The sequence below is a fragment of the Adiantum capillus-veneris genome, chromosome 6 (genome assembly GCF_014529385.1).
Source record: "Adiantum capillus-veneris isolate H3 chromosome 6, ASM1452938v2, whole genome shotgun sequence".
NCBI lineage: Eukaryota > Viridiplantae > Streptophyta > Polypodiopsida > Polypodiales > Pteridaceae > Adiantum > Adiantum capillus-veneris.
The window spans coordinates 19,646,045-19,668,054 of NC_140936.1; the positions used below are offsets into that span (position 1 = coordinate 19,646,045).

The following is a 22,010-nucleotide window of genomic DNA, read 5'->3' on the forward strand; positions in this document are numbered from 1 at the left end:
CAATATTGAGGGAATGGGTACCATGCATTTGGCTATGGTCAAGAGCTTGTGTTGAACGATGTCAGGTTTGTACCAGGCATTAAGAAAAGTCTGTTATCCGTTGGCCAATTGGATGCACATGGTTATACAACCATTTTTGTTGGGGGTTCATGGAAGTTACTCAAGGGCTCTATGCTTGTTACAAAAGGGTCTAAAAGAGGTACTTTGTACTATCTTCGATGCAAAGCTTTGCCTGGCAAGTTTCTTGTTGTTGCTAAAGTTGCTTCACACACGGAATTGTATGAGCCAAAAAGGTATTGATGTGCTTTTTCTCTTTGAAGAGGGTTGATGTAAAAGGCAAAAACTTGGATTTTTGTAACGATTGTCTTTATGGAAAGCAAAAGAAATCTTCTTATTACTCTGGTGTCTCTCGTAAACCATGCCCAAACGTTTAGAAAGCGGCCATAAAACTGTCCTCCACAGAGTCAAAAGCTCCTTTTCTGCAACCGGAACGCCCAAAGGCTATTTTTCCAGAGCATACCATTACAACAGGTCAGGTACGGTACGGCAGAGATACGATGGAAAAAAAAAATCGAACCGCACTCGCACAGGTGCGATACGATACGGGTGGTACGATTGGCTTTTTGTTAGCCATACGCGTACCGCAGACAGCTGTGTAACATAGATGGGGTGAAAGATTATCTGAGCTATGGAGGTTGTGATGGACCAGATCTAATAGGCGTGCCAATACATATTATGCTCTATGCAGATGATATCATATTGATCTCTAAGTAACAGTCAAGAATAGAGCAGCATCTTCATGCTCTCGATGACTTCTGCACACACAGGGGTCTCACGATGAACCTTGGGTTATGATCTTCCACACATCGAGACTAGTCACGAGGAGATTGGTCTTCATACTAGGAGGGGAGCAAGTGGAGGTTACTAACTCGTATGTCTACTGCAGGTTTACTAGCACCTTCGGGCACTTCTCTATGATATAGGACTCCAGAGATCAGCAACCCTAGACTTGCTAGAGAGAGAGTGCCACCAGACACTTCGAGGAGCCTCGCATGAAAGGCCGCCTTTTGATACACTAGTCACACCTACCTTGATGTATGTCGCAGTAGTGTGGGCCTTGGGCTCTCGACATCATCTTGGATTGAGCGGCATAAAATTATTTTGTTCTCCAGGATGATCCGCAACAAACCATCTGTACCACATGAGATTATACGATTAGAGTTTCTTGCAAACCTGATGGTAGTGGAGGTAGTGGGCACTGTTTCATACTATTTGTTTTAGTCAAAAAATGAGAGAGATGGACTCGGACAGACGCCTCAGAGAGCTTTGGAGACATCTCAACAGGTGGTAAAGTTAACACACACAGGGACTTGGTACTCGGCAATGACACAATGATTTGAGAAGCATAGCTTAGATATGGACAAACTTCCCCCTTTCCACTATGAACCCGATTCACCATATATTTGCCTTTCACACAGTGAGAGGAACAGGATAGTATGTCAGTACCTGCGGCAGTTACATTTCAAAGATCAGTTCATGAGGATCACACACGATGGTTTCATTCAGAGACCGAATTATTTGCAGACATACGTGTCCCATAGCATGAGAATAGTCCATTAACTTGAGATTGGCACTATCGATGAGATAGTGAAGAGCAAAACTGATGAAATTACATTCACTTTGAGAGAGAAGGAGCAACAGGAGAAGGCACTCATCTCCAGATTGTGGTAGTAGAAGAAAAAGAGCATGAGGACATAGCAAAGGTTCTAACTGATGTCTTTCAAAAAACAATGCACATCCCAAAAGCTCAAATAGCTAGAAATAATCAGAAATGCAAAGAAAGAAGGCAAAAATGCATACATGAAGGATGGGAAAGCTGTCATTACAACAAAGAGCAAGCGAGAGGGGGGGGGAGCACAAACAGGGATTCGAGACCCTCCGGATAAGTATGGAATGTGGGAGGCTGGACATTGGATGTCTTAGCATTGGAAGCGGAGTCATGGGAGCATGAGGGAATGAAACTCTAAAAACAAAGGGATTTTTGAAAACTTCAACATGCAACACAAAAACACCTACATCAGCATGGCATTTGAAAAAACAGCCAAGGACATAAGCAATATATATGGTTAGCAAAAGAGGGAAATGTCAGGCTGGCAGCATGCTAATTGGCACCCCCACAATCACCAATCTACATACATAATAGTCATCTATCCCAGGAAGACCCTTGAGGGAGGACATAGCCAAGTTTCTAAAGAGCATGCATTATCTTGGCAGGGGACTTCAACATGCTATGCATCCCTCTCAATCTGTCCTAGTGTAGATGTGCCTAACATCAATGGTCTAAGAGCGTGAGGAAATGATCACATAGCTATGAATAGGGGGTGGCTCGAAAATCAAGTAAGGTGATACAACTGGTGCTCATATGATGAATTCCTCAAGGGCCTTGAAGCATGGAGATGACCTCCTCAAGGGAGTGGAGTGTGATGCTGCTAGTCACTAGTCTCTATGATCCTCTTATCCCTCTGGACCGGGGGACCTCTAGTCTATAAGACCAAAAGTAGTGCTTTAATGTTGAGCCACAGAACTATACTAATAAATATATAGTTGTCACCATACAGCAAGTGTACTTTCAAGATAATGGACATGGTTTATATCGATCCAAATGTACAAAAACTTGGGAGCATCAAAGCTTCAAAGAAGGTAAGAAGTGTTGCATACCTGACTTCTGCCTTTTCGCTCTAGGATCATCCTCTACAAGCAACAACAAAGAGCTATCATTATAATCCATCAAATTTTTCTTGATAAAATCTTTAAAAAATTATACATTGTAAGATATGTTTTAGAGTCTAGAGGTCTTCAAACATAGTAAAAAGTCAATTTTCACTAAAACTTCAACACAAGATCACAATGTTGATAGAAAGAAAAGACATGTTACGCATTCAGCATGTAAAGAGTGTCTCATTAACTAGGAAGATTAACGAAAGGCACGGTTACTTGCGAAAAGGTTATGTTCAAACAGTTGTTCCCTAATTTCCTTTTCGAGGACAAAACCTCGTCTTAAGGGAGGGAGAAATGTCAAAACAACAAATAATGACAAGACATAAAAGAAGAGCTCAAAATCCAAACTTGGAGGGGATGTTGAAGAATGGAAATTAACCCTATTAGGTTACTAATCTAAAGCTTAGCCTTCGGACGTTAACCCTATTAGGTTACTAATCTAAAGCTTAGCCTTCGGACATAGCAAGAGCTGAGAAACAAACCTACAATGTGAGCCGACTTCCCAAGGGTAACAAGTTCTTCGAGGAGGATGACAACAATAATGTTCAAGCCTTGAACATGACCTACGACACATACTTCCATGACTTGCATACTTGAGTGCATATGGATATATGACATTATAAATGTGTGTGACCTATGAGTCAGAAGATATAACACATACTCAAGTGCATATGGGATTTAGAGACTGTTATGTCCCGTTCACAAGAGAGGGGATCTAGCCCATATGCCGTCGGGATGGGCGTCCAATGTCCGGGTGGACGTAGTGCGAACCCAGCCAGTGTGGCCAGTCATTATTATAAAAGGGAGGCTAAGGCCTCATTTACGATTATCGACCCCACTGGCAGAGTGCCAGTGGTTAGCCCGCGAGGCTAGGAGTGCGCGAGGTCACCTCGAGGAGGTGAGGCCGGGTGGTATGGGACGCCCGGTCTTACAGGTGCACGCCTACGTCCTCGGACGCTGGCCCCAACACAGTGGAGCTGCCGGATAGTGGCTATGGTCGGGTGGTTCGTCCGACGCGTATCTGTAGGCGGTCTGTGTAGCCAGGAGATCCATCTCCTCGTTCATTTCATGAGATCCATCTCCCCGTTCGTTATAGAAAAGGATCCAGCGATCGAGTTGCCGATGCAATCAGCAGGATTCTTGAGGTTAATGCCTTGTCTATGGCTGAAATCTCGACGGATTTCTATCTCTCTCTCCGAGGGCTATGTCGTTCCGAAGGCCATTTTGGCAAGATATGGAATGAGGTCGAAGCGGGGCATGACTCGCATACAGGCTTGGGTGGTCCAGAGACCCAAGTGAGTCGTGCTGGAGAGACGAGACAGCGACAATATTCCATTAGAGGTGGACTATTGCAAAGTCTGCGTGCCGGAAATCGATGAGATTCGACAAAGGATTTTGTGCGAATGCCACGATGTTCCTAGCGCTGGGCACCCAAGCATCCAGAGAACTTTGGCTTTGGTCAAACGATATTTCTATTGGCCAAGAATGCGCTCTTACATAGAGAACTATGTGAAGAGATGCGCTCAGTGTCAGGTCAATAAGCTGGCCTGCTACACCCATTGGAAATCCCAGATGCCAAGTGGCAGAGTATTTCCATGGACTTCATCGTTGGTTTGCCAAATACTAGTAGAGGCAATGACGCTATTTGGGTTGTGGTCGATAGACTTACAAAAATGGCGAAATTTATACCAACGAAGTCGACAATAAAAAGCCATGAGTTGGCAGTTTTATTTGTCGATCAGCTTTATAAGCTGTATGGTCTGCCAGAGGATATCGTCAGTGTGATCGAGATACTAAGTTCACTGGCCGATTTTGGCGAGATATGTTTGCTCATCTTCAGACGAAGTTGAGTATGTCGTCTTCTGACCATCCTGAGTCCGACGGACAAACTGAGAGGATGAATCAGACGTTAGAAGACATGTTGAGAGCTTATGTCTCTCACAGGCAATCTGATTGGGAAAGGTATCTTCCACAATTAGAGTTTGCCTATAATAGTAGTAAGCATTCTGCTACTGGATTTAGCCCATTCATGTTGATGTATGGATTTGAGCCCTAATCCCCAATTGCTATTGGCTTAGAGAAAGTCAAGGAACGCCAAGCTCGTGATTTCCTGTATGACATGCAGGAAATGCTCGAATTGGCTAAGGATAGTATAAGAACGGCTCGGGATCGAGTTACTACTTATGCTAATCAAAAGAGATCTCCAAGGACTCTAGATGTGCGACAATGGGTCTATCTGAAGATACCCAAGGATTCCAAGACTATGCGAACAGGAAAGCATTATAAGCTTTCAGCTAGATATTGTGGTCCGTTCCTGATCACAAAGAAAATTGGCCAAGTTGCCTACAAACTGGCTCTTCCTTCGGATGTTAGTGTACATCCAGTGTTTCATGTCAGCCGCCTTAAAGTAAAATTGGGCGAAGCTGACGTTGTTGTGACTATCGAGGAAAATGTATGGCAAGATATGCAAACTGAGTATATTCCTCGAGAACCAGAAGCAGTTTTAGATCATCATACCCGTCATTCACGTCAAAAGGCTTATGACGAGTACTTAATTAAATGGAAGGGTCAATCTGAAAGGTTTGCTACTTGGGAATCTGTTAGAGCTTTGAACGCTCAGTATCCCCACTTCATTGATGAGGACATCAATGGTTCTTAAGGGGGGAAGTATGTTATGTCCCATTCACAGGAGAGGGGATCTAGCCCAGATGCCGTCGGGATGGGCGTCCAGTGTCCGAGCGGACGTAATGCGAACCCGGCCAATGTGGCCGGCCATTATTATAAAAGGGAGGCCAAGGCCTCATTTACGATTATCGACCCCACTGGCAGAGTGCCAGTGGTTAGCCTGCGAGGCTCGGAGTGCGCGAGGTCACCTCGAGGAGGTGAGGCCGGGTGGTATGGGACGCCCGGTCTTAGAGGTGCATGCCTACGTCCTCGGACGCTGGCCCCAGCACGGGGGAGCTGCCGGATGGTGGCTGAAACCGGCCCGTGGGGCGGTAGGCGTTGGCTTTCACCCGAAATTCTTTACTTTATACACACACACAGAGCACTTTGCAAAGAGAACCTGCGACGGGAATTAACACTTGAATACACACACGGCTCGGAAGCTAGAATGCTCCGAGCAGACACCGACAACCTGTAGGCCCCAAAATTGGCGCCCCTTTCGGTATTTCTTTATTCTTTAGGAGGGTAAATTACAAGGTAAGGTCTTGGGAATCCTTCACGTGTATCCACCTAGATACCATTTGATTTGGCCAAATTTCGGCAGCATAACAACCCCAAAACTTGCGCGAAACCGATTCCCCTGCTGGAACTCGCTTGCACTGACGTATACCCTCTGATTCCTGTCCAGAAACAGTAAATTCAGCACGCTGTATTTACTGGTTTTCGCCCTGTTTTCAGTCCCAAACAGTCCCCTAACTGTCCTTTGCCAGTGGGGCACGATTCCCAATGATCCTGGCGTCCGTATGGCTGAAAAACAGTCAAATTACAGCGCATATACAGCGCTGATTTTGCACCTGTATGGTGAGGTTATGACCCTCACCAGTGCCTGCTTTGGAGCAACAGCTAGCTACCCCTGTTCCTGCTCAAGGAGGCTCTTGCCTCAACACAAAAGCATGAACCCACACAGCTGTACATCAGTCAAATGAGAAGCCCTCTTGTGGGGCATCACATAACTGCACGTAGGGGGGAGAGAGCAGTGTGTAGTGTGCAGGGCATCACTCCTAGCACCACACTGTGTGGGAAAGGAAGCACTCCATAGCTCTTAACCTGTGACAGGTTGCAAATGAAGCCTCTCCCTTCTCTAAATTCAGCGCCAATTCTTCTGCAAGAGGAAAGTGCATGAAAAGTTGACACTTGGCGCATTTACAAGCATTTGCCCGTTTCGGGCTCGCCGCTTAAAAATATCCTGACCGGTTGCCCAGTTGACTTCGCGGCAGAGTTGTAAAATGTTCCCCTAGTCATACCGGAGGTAATGACGCGAACACATTTCACGGCCCAAAATAGCAGTTCCCTAAATTTTAGGAGATGATTCCGTTGGGCTTCCACTGGTCTTCTGACCATCTATCCTCATTGGGACCGCATCCAAAAATGCAATGTGGCCCAACTATCGGATACTTTCTGTTGTTAGTCCTACCTTGACTTTACGCCTTAATTGAGTTCACTTCCTAGTATCCACCAACTTGCTAAGTGCGACGGGGGGACCTATATGATCCTGCTCTGAGCCTGGACATCCTCTTACCGTACGAATTCCAGTGCCGACCACTTCTCGTCTGTGGGTGAATGTACTATTCACATTGGCCATACAATGTCCGACCGTTTACTATTCAAAAAGAGGGTCTCAAAACAAATAAAATAAACCCCATTGGAAAGAAACCAACAACCAAGGTTAGCAGTTGCCACATCTCTGTGACATGGTTAATAATTGCCACATCCTCGTGACATACCCCCCTCTTGAAATCGCAAACGTCCTCGATTGCATACCATAAATACACACCACTGATGATCTTGTGCTATTAACACTCTTTTATCATCGCATGTATCCGCAAGAAAGGTCGTAACATACATAGATACAAATGACTTAATGAGGCCTTCATACTTTTGCCATTTCCATCTATGGCACTGAATTCATATGTACATTTGATGTACTAGCTCTATTATTACCCCTCCTTTGCACACGTTGGGTTGGGGCATAAGTAGGCTGTAACCCAAAGGCTTCAAGGTAAAGCTGCAATACATTTGGTGACTCTGACAGTTCATGTTCTTCCATCCACTTTGCATCCATAGGCGGATAGTTCTTGAACTTCACCAAATAGCGTCTTGCAACTTGTCCTTTAACTTTTCTGTCCTTATGTGCCAAAACTTGCTCAGGTACCAGGATCTCATCAAGTTCCTCAACTTCTGGCTGATCCTCATTTGGCATATCTTCTGGCACATCACCCACGAAGGGTCTTAGAAGACTCACGTGAAACGCATTATGAATCTTCTATGCATCAGGCAATTTCAGCCTGTAAGCCACATCGCTGATCTTGTCAAGCACTTGAAAAGGCCCATAGTAACGCATGCTGAGCTTAGGAAATAGCCGTTCCTTGCCCTTCATCTTCTTTAACCTTGCCTTTTCGAACCTTAACAGAACCCAATCACCAGGTGATAGTAGCAATTCACGACGGTGACGATCAGTAGCCTTTTTCTGCTTTGCCTGAGTTTTCTCCAAGGCAACTTTGATCTTCTTATACATCTAATCCATGTTCTGAACATATCGATCTGCCCCAAAGATCTTGTCCTTTGTATGCAAAATGAGAGGAACCTTTTTGCCACCTTCAACAATCTCAAAAGGTGCTTTGCCAGTAGACGAATGCACCGTATTATTGTACGCATACTGAAGCATAGGCAAATATTGTTCCCACTTGCCCTTATTATCTGACACATAGCATTTCAGCAGATCTAAGACAGTAGAATTAGCCTCTTCTGACTGTCCATCAGTTTGTGGATGAAACGAAGACGAGAACTTGAGCGTAGTACCCATGTTCTCAAACAATCCTCTCCAAAACAAACTGGTTATGCGAGAATCACGATCACTGATAATCGATTGTGGCATACCATGGTACTTAAACACATTGTACATGAACAAGCGTGCCATCTGATCAGATTTTATCTTCTGCCTGACAGGGATAAAATGGGCTTGCTTGCTGAACCTGCAGATAATGGTCCATATACCATCATTCCCTGTTGGCGTTCTTGGAAGATCAAAGATAAAGTCCATAGCAATGCTTTCCCATGGCTTATCCGGAATCGGCAGTGGTTGTAACAACCCTGGTGCCTTTTGCCTGTCAAATTTGACCTTTTGGCAAACTATGCATGCTCGCACAAAGGCATCCACATCTCTCCTCAAGGTAGGCCAATAGAAGAACGTCTCTACCGCTTTAACTGTTGCATCAATGCCACGATGCCCTGCATACGGTGGGACATGACTCTCTTCCATGACCTTATGTCGCAGTGGCCTAGTGACACAAAGTCTGCCATGCATCATCATAAAACCATCTCTGAGGAGGTAGTGCTCGTGATGTTGCCCCTCTTATAACTGTTCAAAGATCTTTGCAAAATCTTCATCAACAGTATACTGTTCCTTCATGTCATCTAGCTCATGATGATAAGGAATTGACACAGCTGAAATTTGTGGCTTTCTTGATAACGCATCAGCCACAACATTCTTCTTGCCTTCCACATGCATAATCTGGAAGTAGAACATGGAAAGAATGTTTGCCCATCGCATATGCTTTTCGGATAACTTTGACTGTGTCAAGAAGTATCGCAAGGTCTGATGATCTGTTTGGACAACAAAATCAGCACCTAAGAGGTAGTGCTTCCAGCTAGAAAGCGCATGAATCACGGCCAAGAGCTCTTTCTCATAGACTTGCATAGTCCTCTCTGGCCCTTGCAAAATTCGGCTTTCATAAGCTACTACCCGTCCATCTTGCATTAGCACTGCTTCGATGCTACTGCCACACACGTCACACTGGACCACAAATGATCTGGCAAAACAATAACTGGATCTGAAGTCAACTTTTCCTTTAAGAGACTAAAAGCTGAAATTTCTTTTTGGGTCCATCTGAAAGTGACCTCTTTCTTTTGCAATGCGTGAAGAGGCGATGCTATCTCTGCAAAATTTCTGATAAACCTTCTATAGTAGGAACACAATCCCAAGAAGCTTCTGACATCGTGCACAGTCTTCAAGTGTGGCCATGTCTTGATAGCTTCGACCTTTGTGGGATCCATTCTAACACCATCCTTTGAAACTATGTGGCCCAGAAAGTGGATCTCTTCGAGGAAGAATTCACTTTTCTTAGGATTGACAAGTAACCTGTGATTGCGCAGCTCTTCGAACACAATGGTCAAGTGACGCCTATGCTCCTCTTTATTCTTCGAATACACTATCATGTCATCGAAGAACGTTCCAACAAACTGTTGATGCGAGCGGAAAATCCGATCCATCATTCTGTTGAACGTGGCAGGAGCATTTGTTAGCCCAAACGGCATCACTAGAAACTCATAAAGACCAAATGTCGTTCTAAACGCAGTCTTGTGCACATCCTCTAGGCTTATACGAATCTGATGGTACCCACTCTTAAGGTCTATCCTGCTGAAAATTGCAGCACCCTCTAAACGATCCAGAATATCATCAATGCGAGGAATAGGAAACCTATTCTTGATGGTATTCTTATTCAACGCACGGTAATCAATACACATGCGCCATGAGCCATCCTTCTTCTGCACTAGGAGCACTGGGGAGCAAAAGGGTGAAGAACTAGGCTGAATCAGCCCCTTCTCTAATAACTCCTCAACCTGACCCATAATCTCTTTCTGCTGCGCCGCACTAACCCTGTAGGGAGGTCTATTTGGTGGGCTACACCCTGGCACCAAATCTATCCGATGCTCCTCAGGTCTCTCTGGCGGCAATTGTGACGGTAATGAATCAAAAAAACAGTCACTAAACTTTTGCAAAAATGCTGACCTTTCTTTATCTAACATAGATAAATTTGACTGATCACTATATGAGACATCACGTGCAAAAATCAAGTACACAGAAAGATGATTCTTTATTACAGAAGTGATAGCAGAAGCAGATACAATAGGGACTGACTCTCCTTTAAGCTTTACATCCAAGATGTGAGTTTTGCCCCTATGCTGTACAGTGATCTTTTTGTTGTAGGCATCCAAGACTCCATGCACTCGGAACATCCACGGGATCCCCAACAAGGCGTCACAACCTTCCAGCGGCATGATGTAAAACTCTTCAGTGTCCACATACGACTGAATATGCAGACGCAGTTTTCCAATGATGGGAGTAACACACTCTGAGTGGCCAGGACATGCCAACCCTGCCTCTACTGTGTACCCCATCTCTTCAGCTCTGATGCCCAGCTTCATAGCTAACTCTGGTGAGATAAAGTTGGCTTTGGCACCTGGATCAAAGAAGATGAGTGCCATCTAATCCCTAACTTTACCCCATGCCTTGCATAACTCACTGGCATCTGTGCTGGGCCTATCACCCACCATGTTTGGCACTAAACCTGCCGTGGGTTTAGGCTTCTTGCCTTTCTGGTCTTCTTTATCCTCTGAGTCAGCTGGCCTTTTCCTTGGTGGACAATTGATAGAAATGTGACCAGGCTGCTCGCATATAAAGCATTTGTTCTCAGCCATTAGGACCTTCTTTTCCTCGAGCGACTTGCGCACAAAAGGCTTCCTTTTCTGTTTCTTTGCCTACGCTCCAGAAGTCTCGGCTGAATCCTTGTCCTTGGTGGCCTTTTCTGACCCCTGTGACGCATCAGGAGCCGTTTTCACAAAGGGCTTCTTCGCTGAATTTTTCTTTTGCTGCCCTCCTTTATCACTACTCGGAAATCCATTGTCCCCTCCTTTCAACAAGGCAAGACCAGTGTTCGCAACTTCCATAAGCTGAGTAAGGGTAGCCACTCTGTTCTTTGTACAGTAATCGCGAAGCCCTTTAGGCAGCCCACAACAGTACTTCTCTATCTGCTCTGTCAGTGGCACAAATCTGTAGGAGGTCACTGAGAGTAATGCTTTACAAAACCTCCAATTGTACTCAAGCAAGCTCTTGCACGAAGCTGAAGTAAGCTGGTGCCAATCTGTCAGGACATCGGCTTCAAATTCATTTGATAGCCAAGCAGATGCAAACATCTGCTTGAAGTAAACCCAAGTGGCGGGTGCATGTCCTTGCATTAACAATGTCGTCCACCATGTAAGCGCATTGTCCTTTAAGAAAGTGGCAGCTTTCCTAACCTTCGAGGCCTCTGTAAAATTCCCTCCCGCATAAGCTGTATCAAACTGCTGGAGGAAAGTGAGGGCCTTTGTCTTATCCTCGAAACCACTGAAGGTACTGAACTTTACTGCTGCACCACCTTCTTTGTAAGCCTTCGGCTTCTCTAGTGCCCCCAAGTTGTCATACGGAATGGTCTGCAACATGGGCACTGTACTAGGCATGATCGGCACGTGTTGGCCATTCACATTTTGCGTCAGAGGTGCAATATCTGGCTGCTGTCCAGAAAAACCAGCCATGCCAAAATGACCCTGTGGCACCCCAAACTGGCCCTGGTTGCAATGGAAACCTTGCTGCATGCCGATACTACCATACATGGGGTTTGGCATGATGCCTTGCATACCCCTGAACACTGCTCCTGGCATGTACGGCTGACTTCCCGGCGCATTACCAGCCATACTTTGGAACACTGATCCACCCCCGAAATACCCAGGATGTACCGTGGGTGGTGGAAAAACTGAGTGCATAGCTTGGTATCCAGCTCCCTATCCATTCAAGACAGCATGCTAGCTCTGAAAGGTGGCGGGCTGAACTGGCATAACCTGTGGAATAGGCGTTCTAGCCACCTGTTCAAGCACAGGAGGAACCTGCTTTGGAGCCCCCGACTCCGCAACATGCGAGTGTTCCCTTTCCTCCTGCGCCTCATGAAGTACCTGGGCTTGAGCTTCAACAAGCTCCGTACGCGGCGTAGGTTGCCTATTTTGCTGTTGCACTGGTGGCGCTTGCAAGAATTCCATAAACCTCGGATTTTGCACCAGCTGCGAAAAGACATTCACTGCGGCAACTAACTGAGTCTTAAACGCATCATCCTCAAGTTGCCCTGTCATAAAGCCTTGTACTACTGGAGGGACATTCACGTTGACAGGAGGTACAGACTGACGTGGCCGTGAGCTCTCGCCAATCTCAAAAACCATAGGAATCTCCTGCCTGTCCTTTGAAGAGGAACCCTCTTCCATAATTCCCTTCCCCTTGTCGGCCATAGTGTAATCCCCGCGTTCCTGCACTGTGTGTCTTTACCCTGAACAATCCAGGCTCACTCTTTGAGGAAAAAGCGATTGATGTCCCGGCAACGGAACCATGAAACCGGCCCGTGGGGCGGTAGGCGTTGGCTTTCACCCGAAATTCTTTACTTTATACACACACAGAGCACTTTGCAAAGAGAACCTGCGACGGGAATTAACACTTGAATACACACACGGCTCGGAAGCTAGAATGCTCCGAGCAGACACCGACAACCTGTAGGCCCCAAAATTGGCGCCCCTTTCGGTATTTCTTTATGCTTTAGGAGGGTAAATTACAAGGTAAGGTCTTGGGAATCCTTCACGTGTATCCACCTAGATACCATTTGATTTGGCCAAATTTCGGCAACATAACAGCCCCAAAACTTGCGCGAAACCGATTCCCCAGCTGGAACTCGCTTGCACTGACGTATACCCTCTGATTCCTGTCCAAAAACAGTAAATTCAGCACGCTGTATTTACTGGTTTTTGCCCTGTTTTCAGTCCCAAACAGTCCCCTAACTGTCCTTTGCCAGTGGGGCACGATTCCCAATGATCTTGGCGTCCGTATGGCTGAAAAACAGTCAAATTACAGCGCATAAACAGCGCTGATTTTGCACCTGTATGGTGAGGTTATGACCCTCACCAGTGCCTGCTTTGGAGCAACAGCTAGCTACCCCTGTTCCTGCTCAAGGAGGCTCTTGCCTCAGCACAAAAGCATGAACCCACACAGCTGTACATCAGTCAAATGAGGAGCCCTCTTGTGGGGCATCACATAACTGCACGTAGGGAAGAGAGAGAGAGCAGTGTGTAGTGTGCAGGGCATCACTCCTAGCACCGCACTGTACATGGGAGGGAAAGGAAGCACTCCATAGCTCTTAACCTGTGACAGGTTGCAAATGAAGCCTCTCCCTTCTCTAAATTCAGCGCCAATTCTTCTGCAAGAGGAAAGTGCATGAAAAGTTGACACTTGGCGCATTTACAAGCATTTGCCCGTTTCGGGCTCGCCGCTTAAAAATATCCTGACCGATTGCCCAGTTGACTTCGCGGCAGAGTTGTAAAATGTTCCCCTAGTCATACCGGAGGTAATAACGCGAACACATTTCACGGCCCAAAATAGCAGTTCCCTAAATTTTAGGAGATGATTCCGTTGGGCTTCCACTGGTTTTCTAACCATCTATCCTCATTGGGACCGCATCCAAAAATGCAATGTGGCCCAACTATCGGATACTTTCTGTTGGTAGTCCTACCTTGACTTTACGCCTTAATTGAGTTCACTTCCTAGTATCCACCAACTTGCTAAGTGCGACGGGGGGACCTATATGATCCTGCTCTGAGCCTAGACATCCTCTTACCATACGAATTCCAGTGCCGACCACTTCCCGTCTGCGGGTGAATGTACCGTTCACATTGGTCATACAATGTCCGACCGTTTGCTACTTCAAAAAGAAGGTCTCAAAACAAATAAAATAAACCATTGTTGGAAAGAAACCAACAACCAAGGTTAGCAGTTGCCACATCTCTGTGACATGGTTAATAACTGCCACGTCCTCATGACAGTGGCTATGGTCGGGTGGTTCGTCCGACGCGTATATGTAGGCGGTCTGTGTAGCCAGGAGATCCATCTCCCCGTTCGTTTCAGAGACATTATTGGAGGCTCAATTGATCATTAGAACTACTTCAAGCACTCCTATGCACGAAATTTACTAGTGCAATCTTTTGACTGTTGCATAGTAAGAAGCAAACATAAAGCAAGTGAATGAAATTTTAGAGAGGTTTGGTTCAACCATGCTCCTTGCCAGATTGCTCACTTGTTTTTGAGAGGATGTTGAAGAAATATTCTAAACCTTATGTCACATGCACACGGGCTCGGTGTGCCACGTGGACATTTTACAACGTCGTCATCCAGAGCCAGTTAAGTGTCTAGAGCCTAGGGGAATATGTGCCGGCACTTTTGTGAGCCTCATTGAAGAACTTGCATGCCTTGACATATCCATTAGCTTAGGGTCAGTCAGTCAGAACCCTCTGGCACAAATGTTTATACATAGTGTTTGACGGGTGTTGTTACACCTAGGTGGACATCCGTCAACACAAGCATATAGACTAGGGTAGGGTCCAGTCATGGTCCAAATCCCAGGTCCATCAGATACCTGAGCAGTGAGTTACAGGGCAGATAAGTCAATGTGCACCATAAAATGCACATTATGAATGGTCAGTAAAATTCGATGCTTTTCAGGCGGAAAAACCTCGAGTTATCCCAAAAGCCTTATAAATACCACATCGACAACGGTGTGGGGGACCCTTGAGAGGATTAGTTGAAACCCCATCGGGTGTCGTCTCTCTTCTTACTCTCTCTATTTACAGAAGTCTTGTTGCGTTAGTTGTGCATGAAAAGTGCTAAGGATTTGTCAAGTGGGTTGCTAGATCTATTTCTTTCAACAGGGCAACACACACAACAAGCAACCAAATCCCAAAGTGCCACTTTTACCAGGCAAACTTGAGCAGATACAGCCCCTTGATAAAAAACAATGATTTTGACATCTGCTAAGTAAAAAAACAATTCTGTTGTGAGGAGGGAAAAAAGCTGCATCTCATCACTGCCAGCATAGGTCAAAGCAATAACTGCGGTGCAGTAAATTTATCTGTCAGGCGTGAGTAGAAAGCGGCAAGTGCTTCTTCCAGCAAGAAACGAGTTTGCGTATCCCATGGGGAAAGAGGGCACATAACGGACTTCCTGCATCGATTCCAGAGTTAGATTCTTACAGAATCCCTTGAGCTCCAAGATTGGTCAAAAGAGACACTGCAACAACAAAACCAAAGACTTCTAGGGCTAAAGAAGTACACAAAGGAGCCCACATAGAAAACAGAGATTGCCATGGCCAAAGGAGCCACATGAAATCATCGGAAAACAAGTTCTTATTTGGAAGAGCAGGTGCAAGTCAAAGACATCATAGCCACTAGGACCAGCGAAACCAAAAATATCACATATTATGGTAGATCGACAACGACCAAACACTCCCAAAGGGGATGCAATACCATAGCCACTTTAGGAAAACTCGAATCTCTAAGAAAGACGGATGCTTACCATTCTTCAGCTTTAAGTCTAGCAGCTTGTTCTGCTTCTCCAACAGAGCCCGCTCCTTCTCCCTTAGAGCCCTCTTCTCCTCCCGCAGAGTCTCCCGCAGAGTCTGCTTCTCCTCCCGTAAAGCCCGCTCCTTCTCCCGCCAGTACTGCTTGTCCTCCGGCGTTAAATCTCCACCTTGGATGGTGTTCTCCGCCTTCTCAATGTCGTTCTCCACCTTCTCAATCTGGCGCTGCAATTTCGCGATCTCGCCGTCCACGTCCATGGTCGCAAGTCAAGACGCTTCTGGAAGCAACGTGCCTATTTAAAACTCACTAGTGTGGCCGGCGGCCGAAGGCCGCCTCTCTCTCTCTCTCTCGTGACTCGCTGCTGAGTGCCTAGGGGGATGCGAGAGAGGATTAGGGGCTAAGGGAGAGAGAGTGACACGTTGAGTTGACCGTATCCTCCGCCGGAGATGCAGGGCCACACTGCCGGATGAAGCAAGTTGCACCACGTGGCCCCCTTGAATGTCTCTCTGCTTAATATACAGAATAGATTGATCCCTTTTTCTCTCAATATGGATTGTGGACGGAGGAGAGAGCCTTTCCAATCTCTCTCTCTCTCTCTCTCTCTCTCTCTCTCTCTCTCTCTCTCTTATGTACCAACAATCACCTTCTTCCATTTACATGCAGTTGATCCATCCACGCAAGAACTATTTGCAAGAACCCACTTGCATCGCTTTTTCAGACGCGGTCCTAATTTTAAACGTGCTTGGGAAGTGCTTACTACAATAAATAGGAGGGATAAATGCAGTTGATCCATCCACGCAGGAACTATTTGTAGGAACTAACGTGCGTCACTTTTTCAATCGGGGTCCTGATTTTAAACGTGCTTGGGAAGTGCTAACTACAATAAATAGGAACTATTTGCAAGAACCCACTTGCATCGCTTTTTCAGTCGGGGTCCTGATTTTAAACGTGCTTGGGAAGTGCTTACTACAATAAATAGGAGGGATGAATGCACTATCAAAGATTTTGATGGTATGCCAAAGACAATTGAACTCACCAAGTCATTGATACATGATGCTTTGTCTGTGCCACAAGCTGATTGTTATTATGAGGATGTAAAGAGGAGTGAGGATGAAAAGGTGACAGTGATCCACTCACGTTCTCATCTCCGAACTTCTAGGAGGTTGCTTTCGCGCTACAACTATATGCGCAACACTTCTCGTTGGCAATTCCTCACAGGTTACTAGGTCAGAGGCTCGGATGGCATGGGGTTTTACCATGGCGTATTTTGAGGACACGGAAGAAGAGCCAGATGTGATAGGGTTATTGCTTGCACAGATAAAGAGAATCGGTAGTAGTAAGCAAATAAGAGGAGATTCAATTGCGAAATGCCAGAAGGACAGGTATTTGGGAGCTCCTCCGATGTTGTCGAGGATAGCATATAGAGCATTGGATGCTCTAGACAAGCTACCAAAACCTCTTATGAGCTAACCTAGCATACCTATCTCTCATAAGGTGTCCAATGTAAGCATCCCTCGACCTAAACGAGAGTGAAACTCAAAGGAGGTGATTGACCAAGAAGCTTCAGATGGTACTAGACCCCAGGAGCAAACTAGGACGAAGCTGGCAACTCAAGGAGGAGGAAAAGCTACTAAGAAGGGAAACACTTCAAGGAGGAAAACACCAACACCAATCCCCTCAGAGTATGAACAGTATGATCCACAAGAAGAACAAAGGTACTACAGAGCTGTTGTGGAAAAGGAAGATACGACAAGAGCAAGGAACCCTCACATGTCATAGCAAGTGATCATTGACATAGAGTCATCTGAGGAGGAGAAAGATCATGCTACAAAGAGTACTCATGAGGCAGATGATTATGTGGAGATACTGCTATACCCGCCAAGTGATGATAGGAGGGCGAAGAAAGAGATGAAGGAGGAGGAGAAAGATCATGTTACAAAGGGTACTCATGAGAAAGATCATCTGAGGAGGAGAAAGATCATGCTACAAAGGGTACTCGAGACAGATGATTATGTGGTGATACTGGTATACCCGCCAAGTGATTATAGGGAGGGCGAAGAAAGAGATGAAGGAGGGGGAGAGTCTGCCAAATAAGAGGAAAGAGAAAGATCTAAGGAAGATGCCTGGGATGAAGAGGGACAAGAAGAAGAAGAGGAGGAAGAGCATCTGGTATGCAAGGAAAAGAGGACAAAACATGCACAAGACAAATAGCATGAGCTGAAGCAAGAATACCACGGGCAACAAGAGCCAAATTCACAGCTAGGGTTGTCTTCTCAACTAGCTATAGAGCTGGTATACAACCCAAAGCTCTACTATTACACCATAGAGAAGATGGAAGCTGATGCCAAATAGGATGAAAATCCCAATAGAAACCATAGATCTGTAGGAAGGGGAGTGCGAGTGCAACAACGATGGGAGAATATAGTCTACCTTGAGAAGAAGCAACGAGCTCAAAATTATGTCAAAATTATGTCAAAGTGCTATTTGGTGATGGAGAAGGGTACCATGATCACCTTGAGAAGAAGCAACGAGCTCAAAATTATGTCAGAGTGCTATTTGGTGATGGAGAAGGGTACCATGATCACCTTCATATAATTGGGAGCCAATCTAATAGAAAGATGAAGCAGAAGTTGAAGAAGAGTGTTGATGGGTTTCAGAACCCAATTGCATTGCAAGATTCCTTGAAAATGATAAAATCTTTTGTTTGTTAGTGGCTCGCCGCCACGACAGATGACATAGCATAGCTCGCTAGCACACACACAAAAATATCAATGCTAGGGAAGTGACCTGGCTAGTGCGTGAGGGCTACATGTGCGTGTCAAGCTCTACGGAATCAAAACCTACACTCTAAGGGATGTGACCACTTGCAGTGCACGTATCAATCACAAACATATTGGCAAGCAAGCACGCATTAACCATAAGCTAACCCTATGCTAAATTGAGTTAAAACTCAAGTGTAATGGGTAGTCAATTCACTCCTTTGACTAAGGAAACATCAAGGAACATAGCCCAAGTACTAAAACACACTTTTGCATCCGGAATGAATGACATGGTAGAGGCTATATTCGAGGCCACTAATCCCATAGCCGATGATATGAAGTAGGAGGCTCGTACGACATTATATGAAGGCTTGAGTATTTCTCACCTTAAGGCCGTGCTTGCATTGCTAAATCTTCAAGAATCATTCGGGTGGAGTGATAAAAGTGTCACATAGCTATTTAGGTATAATTCGACAGTTTATGAAATGTGAAGTACATAAACTTTGATCACCATAGATATATGTTTAATATCATGTGGTATACAGGCTTTTGAAAAATCACATACTACCAGCACAAAATACAATGCCGAGTTGTAGAGATGATGCAAGAAAGATACTCCAAAAGCTTGGTGTGGGCTATGTACCATACATGCTTGTCCCAATGATTGTGTCCTCTTTCAAAAGAAGTATGTAGAATTGGAAAACTGTCCAGCTTGTGGTTCTAATCGGTATCGTAAAGATTTGCAGGGGAGTACTATGCCAGAAAGGGTATTGAGACATCCATTAATACCATGGATAGAGCACATGTTTAGGTGCAAAAAATAGTAGGTCTTATGTCTTGGCACTCCCAAAATCGCTCCAAAGATGGTATTCAATGCATTCCAGCAGATTGCATGGCTTGGAAGCATATTGATGAGCGTTGGGGGCTAGAATTTGCACAAGAGGCTCGTCATTTGCATCTTGGTTCAGTGATGGATGGGCACGTAGTAGTTGTGAACTACAACATTCCACCATGGTTGACAACCAAGAAGGGGCATTTGATATTGAGCTTGCTTGGGCCTGGTCGTTACAAAGGTAAAGATATATGGATGTGTAACCCCTTGTTAATGAGCTAAAAGAGTTGTGGTATGGCATCGAGGTGGTAGATAAAAGTAAGCATCATGATAGACAAATGATATCAGAGGCATACTTATGTGGACTATGCATGACTACCCTGGATATGGGGAGTGTTCAGGTATAATTAATATAATGTTAGTATGAAATACGTTAATGGATCTGTAATTTTTGAATCTCTAATTATCTAAATCTCACGTCTTGTCACTAGTGGCTATCATGCATGTTCGATTTGTGGGCTAGGATTAAATGCATGTTACTTAAATACACTAAAGAAGATGATATACCAAGGGCATCGAGCTTATCTTCCTAAGGCACATGAACATCGTGAGGGATTCCTCGGGCGTCGACCCCTATATATGACAGCTAAGGATGGGCATCTTCTGAAGCAACGACATCATGAAGGGTTGTCCCCTAGGGATGAAAAGGTTTTCAATTATATATGAGATACCTTATTGGACAAGCTTACATATCAATCATCTCCTAGATCCAATTCATATCTTCAAAAATGTTGGGAGTCTACTGTGGGATCACATTACCAGCAGAAAGGACTCCCATGGTGCACGAGAAGATTTGCAAGATGTGGGAATTATGGAAGAGATGTGGCATGTGACCCATGCAAATGGTCGCACAACCTTGCCAAAGGCTCCTTGGGTGTTATCAAAGTCCAAAAGGAGCCTAGTGCAAAGCATATGATACGCTCCATCCATACGCCAACAGGTCTCATGCACTCACTTCGAATGACTTTCACTAAGGATGGAAAGCTGAGCGGTCTCAAATCGCACGATTGGTACAAGATGTGTCAAGTATGTCCTCGCAAAGATTCTTAATCTATATTGACATAGCATGCTCTTAATCTAGCCCCACCGATAATGATCTCAATCTATTTTGCAATTCATTCTACCCATCTGCGTGGTAGGGTCATCAACAGTGGGAATTTGAACCATTATTTACAAAATGGTAGAATTAGTGCGGTGGATATCACAAAAAGAGATCAAAACAACCTCTATCAATTCAAGACAAAAGATTCAGCACATCGATCTCTTCCCATTTTTTGGTTTCGGCTTGGACAGCCTCATGATTCTTTCCCCTACGCGATGCCTTACTCGATTTGTGCGTTCAGAGGGTAATTAAAAAACCCCTCTTTTAACATGTCTAGATTTTCTTATTTCTTCATAAAAATATTGTTTTTTTTTATAAATAGAATTAAAACCCCCCTCTTGTTAATGTAATTCTATTAATTTGTTCCAAAATGTTCAATTAAATAACCCCCCCTATTGAACTCACGTGGTACATTAACATGATTGGAAGGGCTCGCCGCGATCGGCGAATGAAGGGAGCATAGCTTGCACTAACACAAAATGTATCAAATGTAGGGGAGGAACTCGATTAGGGCATGGAGGCATACATAGAGTGTGTCAAACTCTATGGAATCTAATGCTAAACATGCTAAGCTACCAAGATTCTGAAAGAAAAGGTCATACACACCACTACTCACTAATCACACTTAATGAAGCATTAAGCAAGATTAGGAATCAAAACAAAGCATGGATCCACCTCAGCTATGAGCTCAGTGGAGTTTTGTTGCAGTCCCTTATACCGAGCGCTTTTTTTGGGCAATGTTACCAGATCCACTGCAGCTGTGACATCAGGCATTTTTTGTTATAGTCCTAGCATATAGTCATTTTTTGTATCGACGGTCTTATTTATGTAGCATTGATCACTACCTCATGTACATATGTTTTCTATTTATATTTATCATTGATTTGAGTTCATGCTTATGGTGATGACCATATTGACATACACTTGTATTTTTTTAATGCGTTGTATCACACTTTATGGTTTAAGTTATATGCAGTTGTCTCTGTTCACATCAATTGGTGTCTTCATGTTATTTCATGTTTAATTTGTAATTTAAAATTCATATCTACTCAAGTGCTTGTTCAAATTATATTTGAATTAGTTCAAGTTGTTATTTTTAACTTTTTGAGGCTATGGGATGATCAATGTGTGTAAATCACTCCTTATTTTATCAACGATGATACAAAATGACCAAGAGGTCATAGTTTTTGGGATGGCATGGCCTCATCGCTATAAGCGTCTCTATTGGCGTCTATATAGGTGTCTCTATTGGCGTCGGTATGAGCATCTCTGTAAGCGTCTTTATAAGCGTCTCTATCATCATCTCTATAAGCGTCGGTATACCAACACCTATACCGACACATATGCTGATGTTTATACCGATACCCACAGCGACGATGATACTGACTATCTCTTTGCAATGCTAATAACAATGACTATAATGATGATGGGGAATTTTCTAATTCCTTCATATAACGTCGATATAGTTGTCGTTAAGAGACATTTTGTTATAGTGATATATATATATATATATATATATATATGTATGTATATATGTATATATATGTATGTATGT

At 44.5% G+C, this 22,010-nt stretch overlaps 1 protein-coding gene and 1 pseudogene across 3 annotated transcripts in view; one reads left to right on the forward strand and one right to left on the reverse strand.

Annotated features, from left to right (window-relative positions):
• The window catches only part of LOC147455222 (uncharacterized), a 60,061-nt gene extending 43,978 nt beyond the window's left edge, over positions 1-16,083 (reverse strand). For 2 of the 3 annotated variants that reach the window (XM_086514055.1, XM_086514053.1), the window contains exons 1-2: positions 15,698-16,069; positions 2,719-2,751 (exon numbers count right to left, since the gene is read on the reverse strand). In XM_086514055.1, coding sequence (XP_086370181.1) covers positions 2,719-2,751; positions 15,698-15,959 — 295 coding nt within the window. In that variant the 5' untranslated portion in view covers positions 15,960-16,069. Of the gene's footprint in view, positions 1-2,718; positions 2,752-15,697 lie in introns of all 3 variants that reach the window. The other variant, XM_086514054.1, reaches the window with a different exon arrangement.
• Positions 16,084-17,069: 986 nt separating this feature from the next.
• LOC147455223 (uncharacterized) lies at positions 17,070-17,654 on the forward strand (annotated as a pseudogene).
• Positions 17,655-22,010: the final 4,356 nt, after the last annotated feature.